The 22,686-nt window shown below is 41.7% G+C and overlaps 1 protein-coding gene across 2 annotated transcripts in view; it reads left to right on the top strand.

The window, feature by feature from the left end:
* Window positions 1–22,686, top strand: part of niban2b (niban apoptosis regulator 2b) — a 52,242-nt gene that overhangs the window by 6,559 nt on the left and 22,997 nt on the right. The window contains exons 2-6 of one of the 2 annotated variants that reach the window (XM_072432409.1): window positions 16,616–16,746; window positions 17,674–17,802; window positions 20,076–20,178; window positions 21,080–21,112; window positions 22,473–22,640. In XM_072432409.1, coding sequence (XP_072288510.1) covers window positions 16,616–16,746; window positions 17,674–17,802; window positions 20,076–20,178; window positions 21,080–21,112; window positions 22,473–22,640 — 564 coding nt within the window. The remainder of the gene's footprint in view (window positions 1–16,615; window positions 16,747–17,673; window positions 17,803–20,075; window positions 20,179–21,079; window positions 21,113–22,472; window positions 22,641–22,686) is intronic. The other variant, XM_072432410.1, reaches the window with a different exon arrangement.

Genomic DNA, 22,686 nt, shown 5'->3' with positions numbered 1-22,686 from the left:
CAACGGGAGCGGCTAATGCGTGGCGGGCTGCGCATTTATCAGAGCGAGGAATGCGAGGAATGCGTGGAGAAGGTGAGCGAGCGAGTGCCCTCCCTCCCAGAGCCTTCAGAGCCTTCAGACGGGGCCGAGACCGGAGCCGAGACCGGGGCCGAGAACCAGCTCTGGGCCGGGACTGGTTTCAAGGGAAGCGCTGGATTTAGCATTAAGCTCGCGCACGGTCTCGGTGCTCGTGCCAAGAGGAAGCTGCTGAGCTCGTCTGTGAAAACCAGAGCGAGAACAGGCCCGGGGAGGATTGGAGTAGAAACAAATCGCTCCCTAAAATTCTGTACTTAAGTTTGTGGACCTTTTTGGGAACTTTGTCCTCTACATGTCTGTGTAATCCCTCATTCGTCCAGGAGTGTTCCATTGTAGAAAAAGATTGGGCTGGGTTTACCACCAGGCTTTTAGATAAGATTAGAAAACGCTACGGGGGCCGACGTAGGCGAAAAAACGAGCAGCTTCGGCATTCTCCGGACCAATAAAAAGTACTTCAAACATTTTATGGTTATGGAAAGCCAATATGCATATTGTGGCGTATTTTCCGATGCTTTTACAAAATGAAGCGGCGACTGACGTTACGAGTAGCTTTGGCATTCTCCGGACCACGGCTCGGCAGCCAATCGGAGCCAAGCACACACATTTTGTCGACCAATCAGCGCGCAGCATGCAAATTTTCACCGTAAATTGTAATGGTGGACTATTGTCAAACGCTTCCCGGCCCGATTCAATGATGATATTCCCTTTTTTTCCTAAGATTTATTAATAAAATGACCCCATCCATGCACTCGAAAATGCCCGTCCACATTTCAAAATACGGGAAGACGGCCCCCTATTTAAAAGCCTGCTTCCCACAGAATATGATAAATATCTGAGTTCCCGGTCTAAATTCGCAGATTGAGAATGACTCTTGGATGAGAGTTGAAACGAGTCCAGATGATTACAACTGAATCTTTTCCTACAATTTGTCTTCTACAGTGGCCTCGTCCTTAAGCTAGCACCTCTGATCAGCCTGTAAAGAGCACACTCGCTGCACAGTTCATGTTCAGTTCAATTTCTGCGTTTACCTCGATGGGCGACGATTGAAATCAGATTAAAGAACGTTCATAGGAATTTAGCAAAGTCCCAGCATCCCCACGTTCTTTTGACAAATGTCCCAATGTCCCCTGTCCTTTGACCCGCTTCCTCAGAACAGGAAAAACTACCAAACCCCTTCAGAAGTAGAAACCTGGAGGAGATTCCAGAGTTCCTGGTCGATAAGGACACTTGGAGGAAACTGCTGATTATGGCCTTGTTTTAAAAGCTTAGAATCTCTAGAATACAACCATTTCATCACGTTTACAGACCGATTAATGCGCCGATATTCAGCGCGTCGCCAAGAGTTGACAGTGCAGTGGTTTTTGTGTCTGAGATGTCGTAGTGCAGCCTATTGTTTGTATGGCTCTGACCATTCGTGGCTCTGACTGAGGCGGCGCCGGGTTCAAAGACTCTGAACTGGAGAATAAAGCGCGGCGTGTTGTAAATGTGTTTCTTTCGTACACTTTAGTCGAGGCTTATCACATGAAGCGCTCCCACGACATAGTAAACATTGCCTGTTTGTCCTGATGACTCAGGCTCGTCTCTTAAACCAGGATCTTGGTCGGGAGGAGCTTGCTGGAGGATTAAACTTTTGGCCGGCGACGTGCACTCTTTCCCATCCTATTTTTCAATCATAGCAGCTTGTGTTTTTAATAGTATTGCACATTTAGAATATCATCTTTCAGGTTATTGTGTTAGTGTCATGAATGGCTTTTTATCATCTATACAAGCACCATATCGAGCTTCAAAATGACCAAAGACCGCCACATGTCAAGAAATATCAGTTGTTTTTGAGAGAACCTTGGACATAATAGATCTGCCCAAAACGTCTACCGCGGTCGTGATTCGAGGAGATCTGCGCCGTTTGAGCGACTTGCTGTTGTTCTGGGACTTCTTTTTTACATCTTTTGGAGTGATTTTCTTTTTTATGAGCTGCTGATGAATGGGCCACGCCTTGAGTTTGTGCTTTCGCTGGAGTCTCTGGAAAAGGCACCGATCACTGATAAGAAGTGTGAGAACGAGTGGAGAGATGGACCTCACTGCGTCTGCCTGTGCTGGACCTCACTGCGTCTGCCTGTGCTGGACCTCACTGCGTCTGCCTGTGCTGGACCTCACTGCGTCTGCCTGTGCTGGACCTCACTGCGTCTGCCTGTGCTGGACCTCACTGCGTCTGCCTGTGCTGGACCTCACTGCGTCTGCCTGTGCTGGACCTCACTGCGTCTGCCTGTGCTGGAGGGGATTTCCTGCTGTAGTTGGTGTCATTCTAGTATATATATGAAAAAGGAAGTCTTTTATGAAAGTGACAGCACGGGAATTTTTTTTTTTATGTCAGTAGTATAAACAAAACAAAAGTGAATGTAAAACGTCTTTCTATTGTAATTTGAATATATATTTTGTTTATTTTGTCACTTTGTGAGGAAAAAGAGACTAAGATAAAACTGGACTAAACCAAGACTGGACAAAACCAAGACTTAGAGGGGTCAGTTTTGGTTTTGTCCAGTCTTGGTTTAGTCCAATCCTGGTTTAGTCTAGTCTTGGTTTAGTCTAGTTTTATCTTAGTCAGAGTCATGTGCAAATTGCTGCTTTTTCTCACCATCTCTTTTTTCCTCGCACAGTCTAAAAAATGAGACCAAAAGCAGAACTGCCCTGAAATTGTGGAAGTGATTTCTGGGATGGATTTATTTACGTTTTATGAGTCATGCCAAAACATCGAGCCGTTTGAATCGTCTTAAACAAAAGGGGGAATTTTCCGTGAATGTGAACGATGAGTGTTTTTCACCATGGCAATTTGGTGGATGTTCTACATACTACTACATTTGACTCTTTCAGATAAGATGGATATTTTAGTTTGCATTTACCGTCCGGTTCATTACCAGAAATCGGGAGTAAAATATTATTAAAATGCTCTGAACCATCTTCAAACCACATCCAAGACTAAAGCTGAAGACCAACCCAGGCCTTCTCACGAGACCTGAACCAAGACCTGGATTCAAAGTGAAACCAGGTCGAAACCAAATCCCAGACCAGGACCAGAGTGATTGGTCGCTTTACCCCGTCGAGGCTGTGATTGGTCGCATTACCACATATGACCGCAGTGCCCGAGCGTCCCAAGCTTTTAACTGATCCCCTCATTCCCTCGTATACAATCGGGATTATAATTGACATTTGCTCATGTTTGAAGTCCGCAGCGCTTTCCCACTCAATCGCTCTGATTGGTCGGCTGGCGCTGACCCCGCCCCCTGCTCTGTGAACGCACACAGATTCATTAAAGGTCCCATATTTTGCCACATTTCCCGGTTTCATAGCCTAACCGGGGACATGTATGATAGTATTTTGCGGAACATTTTGTGGAACAGCGGTTACATAATATTTATTAAATGCCACACATCGCTCAATTCGAAACGGAGATTAAAACGCTCTCTGCCCATTCTCTTCGCTCAAAATAACTTGTGTTTAAAGCAAAAGGCTAATAAATACATGGATGAAAAGGCTACATCTAACATTAATGGAAGGTTGATGCAGAACGAGTTGTGAGCCCGTCTTATCCAGAGGCGCTCGTGTCCTGGGCCGTCGAGATTATCGGGTCAATCAATCTTGATGATTCAGATTGCAATAATTGGAAAAACCAAAAATATATATAATCGTAAAAGTAAATCTAGCTGTTTTTGTCAAATTTTAGATTTATTTTGTTTTTCAGAAAGTCAAATTTTTTAAAGCCGCTCACAAACTTGAGGAGCAGTAACATGTCAGACCACGGGAACGGAAACAGTTTTTGGTATATATCGATAATCGTGAAGAACCGTTAAATCGCGATGTATTTTTCTCGCACTAATTGAACTAACACTAACATTTTATATTGTGACGTACTTTCACGTGTCTCGGTTAGTCAATCTAGGAAAGAGAAACTTGTCCAGGATGAGTACAGCCAGCTTTTGTTGTGCAGGCCTCAGATGTCCCAGGTCCGTCCCAGGTCCAAGCCAGGTCCAAGCCAGGTCCAAGCCAGGTCCAAGCCAGGTCCAAGCCAGGTCCAAGCCAGGTCCGAGACCCGCTGCATGGACTCTAAACACCGACCCCCTCGTGACTGAAGTGCAGCGTTTCCTCTTTGACAAAGCGCTCTTATGTGTGACGTTCTCCGCTTTAGCGCGAGACTCCCGGAAACAGGAAATCCCGGCCCTGTGTTAATGCCGGGACCCCTTCGTTTGTGGACCGTCCAGGCGCAGGGCGGGGTGCGATGGGTGTGTGGGCCGGGGCAGGGGGACGTGTGGGTCATAGAGCAGGTTCTGTGGCTTCTTCTCCTCTGTCCCGGGACACACAGGCCTGTTCTGAACCGGTTTCAGTGAGACCCTCCAGTACAAAGACGTGGTTTTGGAGGTGAGAGAAAGGATGAGGGAAGTCGACAAGGCGTTCACTGCTTTGGAAGTGTAGCCAGAGGAAAGTGGAATAGTTTGAAGGATTTTTTATGATGTTTTATGCAAATTTGAGAGGAATTTGTGGTTAGATTAGTGTTAATACTTGTTTTATTCAAACTATTCAGACCCAAAGAGGCAAGTGTAATCAGGACGACTACAAGGCTGGGAAATTGTGAATATTTAGATTGAGGAGCCTTAGTTTAAATCTTGCCTGATTTTAGTTGACTATTGAGTGATCTGTTGCAATGTTTTGTCAATAATTCTTAAAGTGTCCCTCAAGCTGCACAAGTGCTATTTGCTGCCTGCACTTGACAGTTTAACTAACTTTTGTTTGAGTTGTAGACAGCCTTAAATCACCTAAAGTTCTGTTCATATGATCACTTTGCATGTTTTTGAGTACATACATTTTACAATTTGCAAGGATCATTTTGTTCATTAGTTTGATTAATGGTATGACTCATTGCTCTCTTAATTGCTATAACTGAGATATTAAATCATGATTATTTGCTTTAAAGTTTGTATATAGCCAGCTGTGCCATTTCAGACACAAATGTATAAGACACGGCTCAAGTTCAAGACCACAATTCTAATTTTAAACACTTAAACGTGCTCTTTTCCCCTTGTCTGTCCATGAAGTTGGATTAAATCAAAAATAGATCTGATACGGTCTGTTTACATTACGCTGAACTCGTCTGAACAGCCTCAACATCCCCGACTCTTATCTGCATCTTATCGGTCTGGTTCTTGTTGAACTTGTTCACAATCAGGTTTTTAAAGACTGTTTTGATTTAAGATGTGTGAAATCTCTTTATCGCCAAAGTCATGACAAGTATTGAGATTACGTTCTTAAAGTAGTTCTGTTGAAAAAAAAATGTTCAAACTGGTTAACTGTGTCTAAACCTGCCCCAAAACCTTTAAATACCTATTCTTAAACTTAGACTATAAGTCAAATTGGAGTATAAGTCGCATTTTTGTGGGAAATTTATTTGAGAAGATCCAAGACCAAGAACAGACATTTCATCTTGAAATGCAGTTTAAAATATTAACAGATGAGAGAACATGGTGAATAGGTGTACGTATGCTAACGCTAACACCTTCAGCTACATGACGTATGCTAACGCTAACACCTTCAGCTACATGAGGCACAGACAGAACTGTGGTAAGTGTCTGGTATGTTAACGTAACATATGAACAGTTATTCAGATAACTATAGCATAAAGAACATGCTAACAAGTTTACCAAAGCATCAGTTTGACCCCAAATCACTAAATCCACTGAATTCTTCTTCCTCTGTGTCACTTCTAAACAACTCCACAAACTCCAGAGGAAGAGGAAGTGCAGATTCTTCTTCTGCGTTGCTTAGAGCCTAGAGCGCCCTCTTGTGGCTGTCAGAGTGAAAATAACGAATAATATCACATATAAGTCGTACCCCGGCCAAAACTATGAAAAAAGGTGCGATTTATAGTCCGGAAAATACGGTATAAGGATGGAGATATTGTAAAAAAAAAAAGACAACCAACAACAACCATAAAAATGTGCATGGAAAGTTTATTTGAAGAGCACAATTTGTACACAAAGTAATTCAAAGAGAAGAAGATATGCATTAAAATCCCCAAACTAATAAACACATCGACAATCATTATAAAATATAATATAATATAAAGAGCCACGTGCACAGCTAAAAACGACGTTCTGATTTGCACGTTGTCAGAGTCTTGTGTCTGGACGAGCCCCGGCTGGTCATTCCCCGATGACGCTAAGCAGGAACGGGCCTGGTTAGTACATGGATTGGGACACCACAGGAGGGGGGGGGGGCGCTAGTGCACGCTGTCGTTGTGTCCTTGGGCAAAACGCTTCATCCACTTTGCCTCCAGTGTTCATGCATGTCGGTTTGTTAGCTCGTGGCTAAAATCCAGCGCATTTACAGCATGTGTATCACCAAATAAAGTTGAAATTTCGATGGTTTTGTTGGTATAACGTATAAAGAAATCGTTGTCGAGTATCGAGCCTTTTCTGTAACTTGACTACAATGTTAGTATTTGCACTCTACCATAGACCCGTACTTGTTAGGTTAGCTTCTATGAGAGGCAATGATGTCATCTCCCAAACATCTCAGCTCTTGTGCATTTACTATGGTTTTCTGTCCCTCACACTCGGTGGTCTTATCCGTGCCCACCGTCGGCGCTGTTGTCACGGTTCCAGTCGACGGTGCAGCGCTGCCGTGCCCCGCTCGCCTCCAGCTCCTCCGCAGTGCAACGGGAACAGCTAAATTTATGAGTCAGCCCCAAGTCCGACTCACTGGAATGTTTTTGTTGAAGTTCTGGGGCGAGAGGAGGAGGAGGAGGAGGAGGGGGGGGCACTGTGGTGGTCTACGGCAGCGAAGTGCAAACTGTACGAGCTCCAAACACACGTCCAGCTCTTGAACATTGTGGATATTTAGTGGCAAAAATACTGCTTGTGAAATGGTTGTGTGGTGAAATGTTTGTGTTGGGAGTCCTGGGGAGACGGAACACTCCTGCTTGTAACTATGGAAACGGCATGTTCCACAGTGTTGGATTGAATGTATAAGATAAGATAAGCCTTTATTTGTCCCACAATGGGGAAATTCCAGTGTTCACAAATCTGTTTCAGTCGTTTTATTGCGCAAAGTCCCAAATTCTGTTCAACTGTGAGCGGGGATGGCCTTTCCACAGATCTAGCCTGTAATTTGGACATGGAGTAGTTTTAAGTATATATGACAGGCTTTTACGGATTTGAAATGTTGACTTTAATTAATGTATTTTAGACCTGTTGTACATATAGATTATAGTTTTACACCAATCGAGCAGGTATTTGTGGAGAAAATGTTAAAATCTGTAGAAAATGACAGGAAGTGACATCACACTAGGGACACTCATTCAGGTCAAAGTTTATGCATAAATTACACAAAAAACTGCATTTGTTTTTACCCTCTAAACATTAATTCAACAAAATAAAGCTGCTCTTGTATATTTGCATTTGTCAAATAAAAAACACTGACATTATGAGTTTATGCCCAGTGTTTGCTGGGTAATTTCCAAACAGGAAGTGAAATGATAAACTTCCTTGATGTTTTTTTTTTTTAGCTAAATTCAAAATTTATTCATCTCAACTGTATTTTAGTGGTTCAACCTGTCAGAGGCACTTTAAGTATTATAAATATTGCCCGTTTGTAAGTTTATGGTAATAGTTGGAGTTACATCATCACATTTGGATATTAAGAGGCAACAGTTGGGCCGGTTCCTCTCGCCACACTCGAAGCAACCCGACACCCAACAGCGGTGCACCCAGTTCCCTGCCATGGCACGGTTTGGCACCCATTCAAACCACATTTTCAAATATTTCATAAAACACAGCCTTTTTTTTTGTTTTTTTTTGCTCGACACTCCACTCCAAATCGACGCGATAGCTTCCAGATGTCTGAACCCCCCCAAAAAAGATAGATCTGAACCCTGCAGTGTAAAAATGGACTGATATGGCTTTTATTAACGCTCCATGTGTTTTGCAGTGCGCAGTAATGCCCGGCGGGTACTGTGTCGTTCTTGTGTAACGCGTGACAATGGAAGCGGCGCTGACCTGACGGTGTTTCATTACGCCGCACAATCGTATCGCAGAGGCTGACGTAAAGGGGGGGGAAAACGGCCAATACGGTTTCCCACAAGGCGGCTAAAAATGTTGTTACTGACTTTGTGCATCACGTGGGAGCAGGAAACTGGTTTAGAACTGGCACGGGCGATCGCGACTGAACGTGGGAGGCAAAGTTCTTAATCCTGTAAGAGCCCAAAACGCAAGTCAACTGTGAAAGGGCTTCGTCTTATAACAAATATACAAGTCGACAACTCTGCTAAATATTTAGTTTGTACCTGACGTATGACACAAGCTGTAGAAAGCCAGATGAACAACAGGAACACTGCAGCGACGCTCACATTTATTATACAGACGTTGGAACCTTTCTCGCCTTTTAATTAATGGGTTTTTGAGTCTGTGCTGAGGAGATTAATTATTCTGAGGCAGTTGAAGTATCCTAAATGTACTAATATACAAGTATGGATGAGGTATTGGTATCGAAGTATCGCTGTATTGATACTGGCTCAGTAAAATGTGGGTATTGAGCTTGTTGTCCTTATTGGTGTTGACTATCGATATTTGTACATTTCAATGGCAGGAATGACTCTCAGACTTGTTGGAGCCGTTTCTTTGTCGTTTAGTGTCAAACGCTTCACCAGCAGCAGATTGGACTGATCCATGTGTGTCAGGGGTTCCGTTTGTCCTTCAGAGCCCGTTTGAAACCGTTTTAAATAGTTACAGTCTGTGGTTTGGACCAGTATCGAGTGTCGGTATAGAATAACTACCACCAAAGCACTTTATACCGTTTGTATCCAAATCAAAAACTGGCATGGCCCATCCCTAAAGCAATGATCTAACCAGGCAGAGCAAAACTAACTACTACAAAAGCAAAGACACGCAGCTTGTCAGTTGTGCTGATCTGGCAACCCAAAGTGACTGGAACATCAGCTTGAGAACAAAAACACAAACTACTTTTAAAATGGTAGAAAAAGCTTCAGTTGTAGTCATCTGGACTCAGTTTGAAAAAGTAGACGTTTCGACTCTCATCCAAGAGTCATTGTCAATAACAGAATTTAGGTCGAGAACTCCGATATTAATACTGTTCTGTGGTAAAACCCGCCCATTGGGAGGAGCCTTCCTGAAGTAGAAAGAGTTGTTTGTTTCAACAGAAACTCCCCCCTTGTATCTACCGAGCTAGCCTATTCAGAATCTTAATGGGCTATTAGAGTCCTCTTTGTCTTAGTGAGACCCTGGCTCAACCACCCTGAGTACCTAATTAGCATCTGAATGTCCTGGTCCTTTACTTTTCCAGGGGTTCAGTAACCCATTATAAATAACAGGAAGATGAAACCTAAGCCCTCCATTTCTGTTTAAAGAAGGTCTTTCTTTTTTAACAAAAATAGCTTCCTTAACTCCTCTTTCAAACCATCTTTTCTCCCTGCTTAAAACCTTCACCTCACTTTTAAAATGACTTAATAAATTAATATTAAATGTTTTTTTTTTGTTTTTGTTTTTTAAAGAAAATTCAACATAAAACACAGAGCCGAATGCAACCACAGAGCAAAATAAACACCTGTAGCACTAAACATTGAAAGAAACAAAATCACGGCACATTCAAATGAAAATAAGCGTCCCGCCTCGTCCAAAGTCTGTCAAAGTTTCCAAATTAATGATTATTTTTTCCATTTGTCTGACATTTGTCCGTCATTGGTGTAGTTTGTCATCCATTTCTTTGTGATTGCCTCAGAGATTTATTTCAGGTTGAGGACACGGATACAATTGTCATAGATACACAACATACAAATACACCACATACATATACACCACATACATATACACAACATAGATATAATCAACATACATATACACAACATACATGTACACAACAATTGTCATATATTTAGATGCGCCGGGTTCCATCCATTCACAGGAAAAATGAAACCTTATATGATAAATCTAATGAGCGTTAGAACGAGTGCCTTCAGTGTTTCAGATTGGCCACTTTCCTTGTTGCGGCGTGACACGATAATAGAACATTTAATCTGTAGATTTTCACTGTTAATATCAGAGTCTGTGAAGTATGTCAGGGCCGTTTGTCTTAATGACGCTGGTGTCTGATAAGACTGCAGCACTCCAGATACTGCACTGTTAGATTAAGACATCGAGCTGGCGGCTATCACAAAACATTTGAACACTTATCATTTTAGTTTGTTTAACTAAAACTATAATAATTAGAAAATACAAAATTCATTCAATAAAACATTTTTTGGCCATAATATAATCGACCTGTATTGATACAGTACATTTTATAAACTGAAATGTTTCCAATGTTTTGCACACAAAACGTCAAACGTTTTTTTCCCTTAGTTTACCATCTCTGCGTCAAATTAATGAGGCGTTAACCAGAGCCAGAGTAACAGATTTATTATGATTTCTCGTTTGGTCTTGCTCATGTATCGATCTATACAAATCATATTCTTTTTTGTTCTCTTTTTAACTGTTCTTAATCCAACTGAACAAAGATGAGCGTCAGTGAATGTTCAGATGTGGTGCAACTCAAACAAAACCATCATAAAATAACTGAATATACCGTATAAATGACAGAATTGCAGTGTTTTTGCATCATGTTTAAATGAAACTTGAGGCCCATTTGTCGAGCTCTAAATGTAAACGGGCGAGAAATGGCTAAAAGTCGGATCACATTCTGTCACGTCGCTGCGAGAAGCTTCGGACTTTACGGGCGACTCATCTTCTGTTTGGGAAGTGGAGTCAACAGAAAAGATGAGTAACGTGCCGTTTATAATGTGTTGTCACGGTGACGTAAATGGCCGTATCGCAGACGTATAAATGAATAAGTTGATGCGTCGTTGGATGCTCATGCTATCGATCATTTAGCAACTCTGCTAATAGAGACTCCGGCGCCAGTGTCTGTTGTCGTTAGCATTTGCCCGCTAAAAGCTCATTGCTTATAGCGTGTAAACCGGTTTTATTTCGGATTCTCATGTAAAACTGGCATCGGAGCTAAATGCTAACTGACCTTTTCTGATGTCGTGTGCTTCCTGTAACCTCCTGACCACGGAAAAAAAAATCTGCGCAATTCTTTATCAAAGTCATCATGTTTAACACTCCTACACAATATTTTTTCATTTTACTCTTAAACTGTAAAACCTTGTAATAGATTTGTATGTGCCAGGCTTTTAGATAGGATTTGAAAACACCCCAAATAATTTTGTCCGGGGGCACAGGGGCCGACTAGGCGAAAAAACGAGTAGCTTCGGCATTCTCCGGACCACGACTCGGCAGCCAATCAGAGCCACACAAATTTCGTCGACCAATCAGCGCGCAGCATGCACATTTTCACTCGTAAACTGTAATGGCGGACTATTGTCAAATGCTTCCCGGCCCGATTTAATGATAATATTCCTTTTTTTTCCCCCTAAGATTTATTAATAAAATGGCCGACCCTGCACTCTAAAATGGCCATCCACATTTTAAAATACCCTGTCCAAAATACGGGAAGACGGGTCTCTATCTAAAAGCCTGGTATGTGCTTCGTTTGCTTTTACTCGAGCCATCTGTTTGCCCCTGTGTCCAGTAACATTTAGTACTTCTTCCACCGCTGCATATCGCGGTCGTTTCCAACATTGTGCAGCCTTATCGATCGAAATGTCTCAAAAATGAGTATCGCCCCACATGAGTTAACTATCCCGATTTTCTTGATTCTATTCTTCATCCAAAAGTGCCCCTCACACCATGCTTTTTGCTTCGTTTGCGCCGATGCGAGGAGCTGCTTGGGTAAACCTCAGCGTGTTCATCCCCATTACAGACTGACCATTGTAACACACTGTGAATCAGACTGGCCCCTCCCGCCCCGCGACCTCTGCACCGCTTCACTGGCCTTTACACAAACGCTGACTCTGCTTTTACTACTCATTTAAAAAAAATCTTCACTCATATTGCCTCACGGCGAGAAGATGCACATACACATACGTACATAAACCGTAATCCACTGCTCAGGATTTTGCCTGGCTCGACACTGGGACGCAAAAAGCCTGAGAAAACGTCTCTCCAAGGTCAGAGTTCGGACTTGGAACGCAGCATTGAATTAGTAACGACTTTATTAATAGCCTAGCTCCAACTCCTAACCCCTTTTAATCATATACCGTATTTTCCGGACTATAAGTTGCGCCTTTTTTCATAGTTTTGGGCCAGGGTGCGACTTATACTTATACTTGTATACTTGGACTCCGGAGCAACTTGTACGGGATATTATTTGTTATTTTCACACTTGCAACCGCATTTCATACTCCAGTGCGACTTATACATGTTTTTTTCTTCTCTCTTATGCATTTTTTGGCTGGTGCGACTTATACTCCGGAAAATACGGTAGTTCATCTTCTTACAATGTCCATCAGCAGTTACGTCTTTGTTCATGCTTTATTCAGGCTATTTAAGGTTGTGCACATGATTTGTTTATTGTATTTTTTATGTAGTTTCATTACTTCCACTTGCAACCAAACGGCATTTCCAAATCTAATCGGTTCTGAATGAAATGAACCCAGAGGAATGTGCACCAACTCTCGCACGTCTGCCAGTTTGTGTCGAGCGTCAGAAGTGGCAGTCTGAGGCAGGACGGGGTAGAATAACTCAGAAGTGGCAGGCGTTTGGTGCCGTTGCGTCAGCCTGACCTCGAGTTCACCTCATTTTTCACATTCCTCCAAGACTTCCTGTTGGTCATCGGAGTTCAAGCGGTGTTTACGTGACCGAGCGTGAGGCAAGTTTGTTTTACTGTCTCCTTCAACGGGAAGTACAGAGATTTAAATAATTTATGTTACGGCGGTCATGTGAAACCAAAACCTCAATTATTTAACCTTTTTAAAGTCCCATTTTGGCCTGGTTTGAACTGCGTCTTACCAGAATAATCCACTGATTTTGAGCAAATGTAAAAACTATTAGGTTAACTGAAAAACGTGATTGTTCAGGTCACAGTGAAATCGTGAAGATCAAAACATTATACATTTTAGAAGTCAAATCTGGTAGATTTTATATTTATTTTTCAATTTTGATAACGAGAACAAAACACGACCAGAGAGAAAACAGGAAATGTGACAAAAAACATCCACAACACGTCACAGATTGCACTGTTAAGGCTCCAGAAGTAACTATTGATTGTGTCCATGGCTGGTGTTTTGAGACCCAAATACACAATTCAGAAATCAGGTGGGAAAGTTCGGTAATTTCATTAAATCTAAACCAAAATGTGCTGTAAAGTGTTTTGTTTTTTTAACTAAAGTATAAGTCCCATTAGTTTATTGTTCAGAAAGTTGGATTTCATAAAGCTGGTCACACATTTTAATAGGAAATATATTAGTAGTAATAGTAATTAGTAATTTTCTTTCAATACCGATGTCTGTTTGGTGTCAATAATTGTTAAATCGTTGTTTCTTCTCACAATAATAACACAAAAATGTGACATCCCTGTTGTAAAATATATATTAGAAATTGTATATTTGGCATAAACTAGAAGCTACTTTTGAAACTACGTCACTTTCCTTCAGTGTCAAAGTACAGTCGCTATGATAAACTTGACAGTTATTTTGTATCGAGTCTGTCAGTTTTCACACTTGACTAATGGACTGTGTCAGAATAACAAGGCGTGGCTCAAGAAGTTACATTAAACTCTACCAGACGTGTATCTGCAGAGTTGAGTTGCAATCCATCCCCCTTTTTTTCCCTTAGTTTACCATCTCTGCGCAGAAGTTGTACAGTCGTGATCACATAATCCTCGAGGACATGAAGGCAGTCGCCGCGCTGTCTTTTCCCATAATGCACCTGTGAGTCATGGCTACAGGATGTGGACAGGTTCACACAACGTCTAGTGGCAACTCCTCTGTTTGCTCTGGATCATTCCCATCATTTGTAACCGAACGTTTGTCACTGATTATACACGAGCGGCACACTTCATTTATCCACCGCGACTCTACAAACACGCACTATTTGAGTTTTTGTATTCAAATTCCACATGTTTGTCATTATTCTTTTTATTTGAAGCCTTTCTTTGCCTCTTATGACAGGTTCTTGGTCCATACAATGCCAGAATTGTAAGTCGATACTTCCCAAAGTCTTTCTTTACAATATTAATGCCGTGTCTGGACCTTCTTCGGTGCAGGGTTGAAGCGGATTCTCTTAGCCATTTACTCAAATTCTCAGTCAATTACTCAAACATCTGCGGCCGCACCACAAATGCCTCGTCACTCCCACGTTTTGAGCGAAAGAGCCGTGGTTTAAACCCGAAATGTGGAGCAGATTGGCTCAGGGTCAAACCTCAGTGACTCACTTCATCTGCTGACTCCGTTGTCTCGATCAGGCAGATCCTGGTCTAATGCAAATGTGGGTTGATTGGGTTGAGATGGAAGAAGATCTCGTGCCGCAGGATGATTCAATATTGTAATGAAGAATACAGTATTGTATCATTAACTAGCCACATAACCAATGCTTTTAGGGACTAGTATTACGGCTGCACGATATTGGAAATGACTGTGATTATGTTCTATTCGATCATCAGAATAATATCTATGCAACACTCATTTCAGTTGTATTAAAACAAATATGTTCACGCCTTAAAGTACCGTATTTTCAGGAGTATAAGTCGCACCAGCCAAAAAATGCATAAGAGAAGAAAAAAATAGAAGTTGAACTGGAGTATGAAATGCGGTTGCAAGTGTGAAAATAACAAATTAAATCACATAAGTCGCTCCTGAGTAGTATATAAGTATAAGTCATACCCCGGCCAACACTACGAAAAAAGGTGCAACTTATAGTCCGGAAAATACGGTATTTGTCAATCTGTGTCAAGAAAAAACTTAAATTTAGACTGTCATAAAAATCTGCTTTCTTCTTTGCGATATATTGCAGGTTATTGCGTGAAGAAAAATATCGTGATGCGAAACGATTTGACAAGCGTTGCGTCCTGTGTTGCCATGGCGACGGGGCAGAATGTGTTGTTAGTAGTTCTGGGTTGAGCGTTTGCCTTGACATGGAGCTGTAATTATGTAACTCTAGCAGAGTTACAGTGTAATTTTCCTTCAAGTGTTTTGTATTCTAATGTTTCACTTTGCCAAGATGACAAACCGGTTTAATATCGCTTGTTGTTGTGATCGAAATGCAAAATGAAACTGAGATTTGTTAAGCTTTTGGTAGAAATTAAACAGAAATGTGCAGTTTTCCCATCTATACTCACTCAATCAAACAAGCATTTATTTAAGTGGGAATTGATGGTACTCAATTTTGTAAGAAAGTATAAATACATGAGCTATAGCGTTTAAAGTAGCATTTACCTGTTAAGACATTTATTTTACAGATTTTAGAACTGTCAATGGTTTAAATGTAGTGATTTTGAGAGAGAATTGTGTCAATCTTTTAGTCAATTTACTTCATTTCCAAGTAAATTTTAATTTTTTTGCTTGAGCCAAAAACGCTAAAAATAACTCTTCAAACCACATAAAAAGTACGTTCTACTTTTCAGTCCAGTTCAGAAAAGTAGTGGAGTAGAAAGTAAAGTTACCCGCTCTTGTAAACGTAATAAGTATCTATTGTAAAAGTGCACATACCTCAAATGTTACAGTTTTAAAGTAGAGTGTATTTACTTCTGTGCCAGTGGTGACATTATGTACACAATCTGACTGAGCGTCTGGAGAGAAGGCTTTATGAGCCGGACTGTTTGGCCGCGCTGATAAGAACCACAGGAACTATGCTCTGAAATGCCACTCTCCTCGCTCCGCACTCTGCTTATGTTTGACTTTAACCAAACAGTTCCCACATGAAAAGTCCCCGCCGCCTGTGAGGTCAAACCCGGGGAGAAGGCGGCGCGCCAACGATCATTCAACACACAGATACACTGACCTACTTTAAGATTAGATTAAGACCCAAGAAGGCAAAAGTATGTTGTGTTTCGTCTTATTTGGTTAAGAAAATACACCATCACACACGCACACATGCAAATAAGTCATTCTATTGTGGCAAAATTGTGTCCGGCTGCATGTTTTGAAGTGTGATTATATTGCAGCAGAACATAAAAACAAAACTTATGCCACTGATACAAAACTCTGAAGCAGCATTGTCCCTAAACTAGTCATAAAAGTTATTTATTCAACCATCTACAACTCAAATCTTAGAGTCGTACAGGGAAATAACTTTATTATTCTCTACTGCAAAGAAAGTACCTACAATAATGAATATTGACCCCAAATGTATTGTTTGAGCAGTCATTTATTGAACGGTGAGTTGATGTTGTTCTAGTGGAGGTTAATTCTTTCAAATGTATTTCATGTTGGCCTATTCATGCGCCCACTTTTGCCCAACGTTTAATTTTTAATTCATCGTGGAAATATGTAGGACTTTTCAGGTCAATGAGGTCAAAAGGAAAGTGACTTTCTCAAAGTCCCAAGCCCTTGAGTGTTGCCATGGAGATAATCTCACTAATAACTGATATAACCTGTGTGTTTCAGGTCGGACTTCAGAGGTGATGGGGGCGGTGCAGAGGCTGTATGAACAACAATACGCCGTCGCACTCTTCAACAAAGTGCGCTTCGACATCGAGGGCGGAGGAGGGCCCCAGCCTCAGCTCCTGCACCGAAAGGTACCGCGGGCCCCAGACCAAACACAGATGTCACTCGAGATCGTCGCCGTGATACCAAATCGGTTACAAATGTATTTTTCGGACATTCCGAGGTTTTGTTTCTTATAACGGGAAAACATTCAAAAGAAGAACATTACAAAGAATAACCAATATATTTCCAGTCAAATAAAATATTCTGGGAAGAATCTGGATCTCCAAACCCATGAATGGAAAAATAATCCAAAAAATTACAATTACAAATCAATTATTCAGATTTTAACATGAATGAATAATAATTCCTCTTATTTTTTATTTTTATCTTATGTTGTTTTTTTGTTCTAATAAAAAAATAAAATGGCAAAAAAAATCCCGTTTTTAATAAGCCTTTTATGGATAATTCCGTTTTTACTACGTTAAGTCCCTAAATCTGATCAGTCTCAACTTCACAAGACTCCAGACTTTAGTTTATACATCAAAGAGTTCATCAAAGGACATTTTATTAAATCTTAATTCACAATATATCTTAATCGATTACTCTTCTTGTCTGAACTCTACAGCCAATTGTCCGTCAGCAAAAGTGTGTGGTTTGGAGCAGAATCTCTATTATATAATTCCATTTATTGCCTTTCATCGATTCATGATTTAATCTACAGTCCATTTACAGAACGGTTTGTTGTAATATTTTTAAAGAAGGCATCATCATAATTTACAATGTAACAAGTGGAGACAAAGCACAAACAGAATAAAATAATAAAATAAACTGTAGTTCTTTTATAGCTGTTTATTACACAAATAGTTGAATTACTAAAGCATCATTTAAGATCTTGCACATTACTAAACGTGTTCTTGCTCTGTACTGTCACTAATACTTCTAATACTCCTGTCTGGATGTTGTTACATGTTTCTAGTACAAACTGTCGATGATAAAAACGCACTTTCCTCCCACAGATTCCTCTAGAGAAGAACTCCATCTTCTCCGGCTCCATCTTCCAGTTTCAAGAGGACAGCAAAAAATGGCGGAACCGCTTTCTGCTCGTCCCAGACTCCTACGAAATCAACGTTTACGACAGCAAATCGGTGAGAGCGCGTTCAGAACGGAACAAACGTGTGATGTTTAAACTGATGCAGAAGACTGAATTCAGAAAGCAGTTCCACTTTTAATATACCGAACTTGTGAAAATCGGATGCTAAAACTCGATGCTCATTTGGTAATTTGGTGCGAAAAAATCCTAATTAACAGGAGAAAATGTGACTTTTTTTTTTTTTTTCAACAGTTTCAGAATGATTTTGAGCTTAATCAAAACTATAATCTGACCGTGATGTTTGATTAATGAAAGTACCGTATTTTCCGGAGTATAAGTCGCACCAGCCAAAAAATGCATAATGGAGAAGAAAAAAACATAATAAGTTGCACTGGAGTATGAAATGCGGCTGCAAGTGTGAAAATAACAAATAATATCACGTACAAGTCGCTCCAGAGTATAAGTCGCACCCTGGCCTAAACTTTGAAAAAATGTGCGACTTATAGTCCGGGAAATACGGTACTATTGTTTTGTGTGAAAATGTCAGTATTGTGTAAAACTCTGACTTAAAGAAGAGGTTTTAGATATTTTTGTGGTGTCAAAATTAATGTGGAAAATAAAGTGTATTCCTTAGTATGGAAATAGTTTGACATTTTAGAATCCGTACTACCGTTGTCAAAATTGAGGCTAAAATTATCACAAACGGAACAAAATGTTGCCTTTTCTGAACCGTTTTGAAATGATGTGCTTTTTGAAAACTAGTCTGAAGATCACAAGGTTTAATGAAAAGAGTGACATTATTTTGTCTTATTTTGTCTTAAAAATGCTTTATGTCAAAGTTTCATTTGAAAAACGACATTTTCAATTATTACTGTGGCATTGAAATTGGTGTCAAATCGAGTATTATGCCCCGGTCGACGCGGCTAAAAATCACTGGTCTGAACTGGAGCGATTTATCCCAAATGTCGGGCGGCTCGATGTGATGTATGTGCGGCTCGATGTGATGTATGTGCGGCTCGATGTGATGTATGTGCGGCTCGATGTGATGTATGTGCGGCTCGATGCGATGTATGTGCGGCTCAATGCGTGATGTATGTGCGGCTCGATGTGATGTATGTGCGGCTCGATGTGATGTATGTGCGGCTCGATGTGATGTATGTGCGGCTCGATGCGATGTATGTGCGGCTCAATGCGTGATGTATGTGCGGCTCGATGCGATGTATGTGCGGCTCGATGCGATGTATGTGCGGCTCGATGCGATGTATGTGCGGCTCGATGTGATGTATGTGCGGCTCGATGCGATGTATGTGCGGCTCGATGCGATGTATGTGCGGCTCGATGTGATGTATGTGCGGCTCGATGCGATGTATGTGCGGCTCGATGCGATGTATGTGCGGCTCGATGCGATGTATGTGCGGCTCGATGCGTGATGTATGTGCGGCTCGATGTGATGTATGTGCGGCTCGATGTGATGTATGTGCGGCTCGATGCGTGATGTATGTGCGGCTCGGTGATGTATGTGCGGCTCGATGTGATGTATGTGCGGCTCGATGCGATGTATGTGCGGCTCAATGCGTGATGTATGTGCGGCTCGATGTGTGATGTATGTGCGGCTCGATGTGATGTATGTGCGGCTCGATGTGATGTATGTGCGGCTCGATGTGATGTATGTGCGGCTCGATGTGATGTATGTGCGGCTCGATGTGATGTATGTGCGGCTCGATGCGATGTATGTGCGGCTCGATGCGATGTATGTGCGGCTCGATGCGTGATGTATGTGCGGCTCGGTGATGTATGTGCGGCTCGATGTGATGTATGTGCGGCTCGATGTGATGTATGTGCGGCTCGATGTGATGTATGTGCGGCTCGATGTGATGTATGTGCGGCTCGATGTGTGGTGTATGTGCGGCTCGGTGATGTATGTGCGGCTCGATGTGATGTATGTGCGGCTCGATGTGATGTATGTGCGGCTCGGTGATGTATGTGCGGCTCGGTGATGTATGTGCGGCTCGGTGATGTATGTGCGGCTCGGTGATGTATGTGCGGCTCGATGCGATGTATGTGCGGCTCGGTGATGTATGTGCGGCTCGATGTGATGTATGTGCGGCTCGGTGATGTATGTGCGGCTCGGTGATGTATGTGCGGCTCGAGGTGATGTATGTGCGGCTCGATGTGATGTATGTGCGGCTCGATGTGATGTATGTGCGGCTCGATGTGGTGTATGTGCGGCTCGATGTGTGGTGTATGTGCGGCTCGATGCGATGTATGTGCGGCTCGATGCGATGTATGTGCGGCTCGATGTGATGTATGTGCGTCTTTTGTTTGCAGTCCCACGACAAACACGCTCAGCCCAAAGGGAGCGTCAACTGTGCGGGATACAAAGTACTGTCCATGGAGCAATATCTGGAGCTGATCAGCAACAGCCTGCCAGGTGAGGGCCTTTAGTGGGACCTTTAGTGGGACCTTTAGTGGGACCTTTAGTGGGACCTTTAGTGGGACCTTTAGTGGGGCCTTTAGTGGGGCCTTTAGTGGGGCCTTTAGTGGGGCCTTTAGTGGGGCCTTTAGTGGGGCCTTTAGTGGGGCCTTTAGTGGGGCCTTTAGTGGGGCCTTTAGTGGGACCTTTAGTGGGACCTTTAGTGGGGCCTTTAGTGGGGCCTTTAGTGGGACCTTTATTGTCGGACTCCTGTAATCGGGACATTAATATAATCGGGACTCCTATAATCGGACTTTAATATAATCAGACTTTAATATAATCGGGACTCCTATAATCGGACTTTAATATAATCGGGACTCCTATATTCTGACTTTAATATAATCAGACTTTAATATAATCGGGACTCCTATATTCTGACTTTAATATAATCAGACTTTAATATAATCGGGACTCCTATATTCTGACTTTAATATAATCAGACTTTAATATAATCGGGACTCCTATAATCCGACTTTAATATAATCGGACAGTTATAATCTGGTTTTTAACATGAATCAGTTTCTGACATCTGCATTTGAGTGGCTTTGACTAGACTTTATTACTTTAAGACCTTTTTAATTATTGATTTTTTTTAAATGTCTTTATTTCATTTGCAGGCCTGGAATAGTAGTGTGATTGTACAGTATTGACTCCCGTGGCTGAAATGAGTGAACTAAACATGATTGAAATGGTAGAAATGTGTGTTTCTGATGATAAACATGGAGCACATTCACAGAAGGGAAATTTCAAGCAAGATTTAAGAATTAAGTCATTTTTATTTTGCAATTCTTGTTTGAAGAATGAAACTGTACAGCACATTTTAAGGCTAACTTCTGTGTCTGACTTATTGTATTGCTAGAGGGGAATGTCACTGAAGACTCGTCCGACCCAGGTCAAGACAGTTTGTTCTCAACTGTGCTTAAGACAAATTAACTCAACATAATCAATTAACATGTGATTCATAGCATTTGTGTCAGAAAATCAATGTTTGCCTCACTCTAAATGTCCCGTCGCTGCACCTGCATCTCCTCCTCACGCTCCATTTAACGCTGGAATTATTGGGTGTAAATGTCCATCACTTTTATGTTAATTCTGCTTTAATTTAATCATGAAAACGTTGTCCAAAAGTTCACTCTGTAACTTCTCTCTGCAACGTTTCTGCATTGATTCAGTCGCATGTGACTCTAGACCGGGCTCGGCCTCTCCACAGAGCTGACCTGTGAATCACCCGCTCGTCTCCATGGAGGAAGGGCTTCAAATGCCATGCTGTGGAACATTCCTCTCTCCATGGAGACCAGAAGGAATGTGACGCAGTGCACCTCTTGAGATATATTTAAGACTTAATTAAGGAGACAAAAAAACACATTATTGATGATTTCATGTTTTTAAGTTGGAAAAGATCTGCACGTCTTAGATTTAGTCTCTTTTGAGGTGCAAAGACGTGTCTGAGAAGACTCCGAGGACAGAAGGGTGGAGTCAATGAAAAATGCAGAGGATAATCCACAAATTACAGCAAATGTGTGTGAACTTGCCACAGCTCCAGACTGTAGCGCTTTAGTTTCTGCTACACGTTGGATCAGGTACAAAGAAAACAAAATGCTACTCAGAACAGAGGCTGAAGTCTGAAACTGTATCAACTTTAGTCTTTTTAAATGATGTCTCTCCTTAATTAAGTCTCAAATCCCAAAACATCTCACGCTTATGACATGATGACCTAATCCTGAAACTGGGAAAAAGCTCTGTAAGTAATTGTGAAATGCTTGTTTTGAGTACTTGTATACTAGTTTGAATTTGTTCGTACGCATTTCCCCAAGACATTTCTGACACAGATAGACAAATACCGTATTTTCCTAACTATAAGTCGCACTTTTTTTTCACAGTTTTGGCCGGGGTGCGATTTATACTAATATACTTATACTCCGGAACGACTTATATGTGATATTATTTGTTATTTTCACACTTGCAACCGCATTTCATACTTCAGTGTGACTTGTGTTTATTGTTTTTTCTTCTCTATTATGCATTTTTTTTGGCTGGTGCGACTTATACTCCGGAAAATACGGTAGTTTGCATTTGATAATACATAAATCCCCAAGACATTTCTCACATTGATTTACAAATACATCTGACGGTAAAGTCAACCGTGCACTTTAAAGTCTGCAAATCTCAAAACAAGATAATCAAATCAAGTCCTTTCCACATTTCTGACCCACATTAACCGTTGCCTCTTGTGTCCGGACCACCTCCCGCAGGCGTGAAGGCCAAAGTGGGCAGCTCTTCGTTCCTGAAGTGTCCCACGCAGTTCCCCCTGCTCCTGTGGCACCCGTACTCCAAACACCACTGCTTCTGCGTCACCACCGAGAAGGAGCACCAGAAGTGGCACGCCGTCCTGCAGGACTGCGTCCGCCACGCCAACGACGGTGAGAGAAACGCCCAAAACACAGCTGAGAATGAGACCGTTTTTTT

This window comes from Eucyclogobius newberryi, unplaced genomic scaffold (genome assembly GCF_026437365.1).
Source record: "Eucyclogobius newberryi isolate DKJ021-1_F unplaced genomic scaffold, fEucNew1.0.hap1 SCAF_6, whole genome shotgun sequence".
NCBI lineage: Eukaryota > Metazoa > Chordata > Actinopteri > Gobiiformes > Gobiidae > Eucyclogobius > Eucyclogobius newberryi.
The sequence above is the reverse complement of the archived record's forward strand: the minus strand, read 5'-3'. Positions and strand labels throughout refer to the sequence as shown.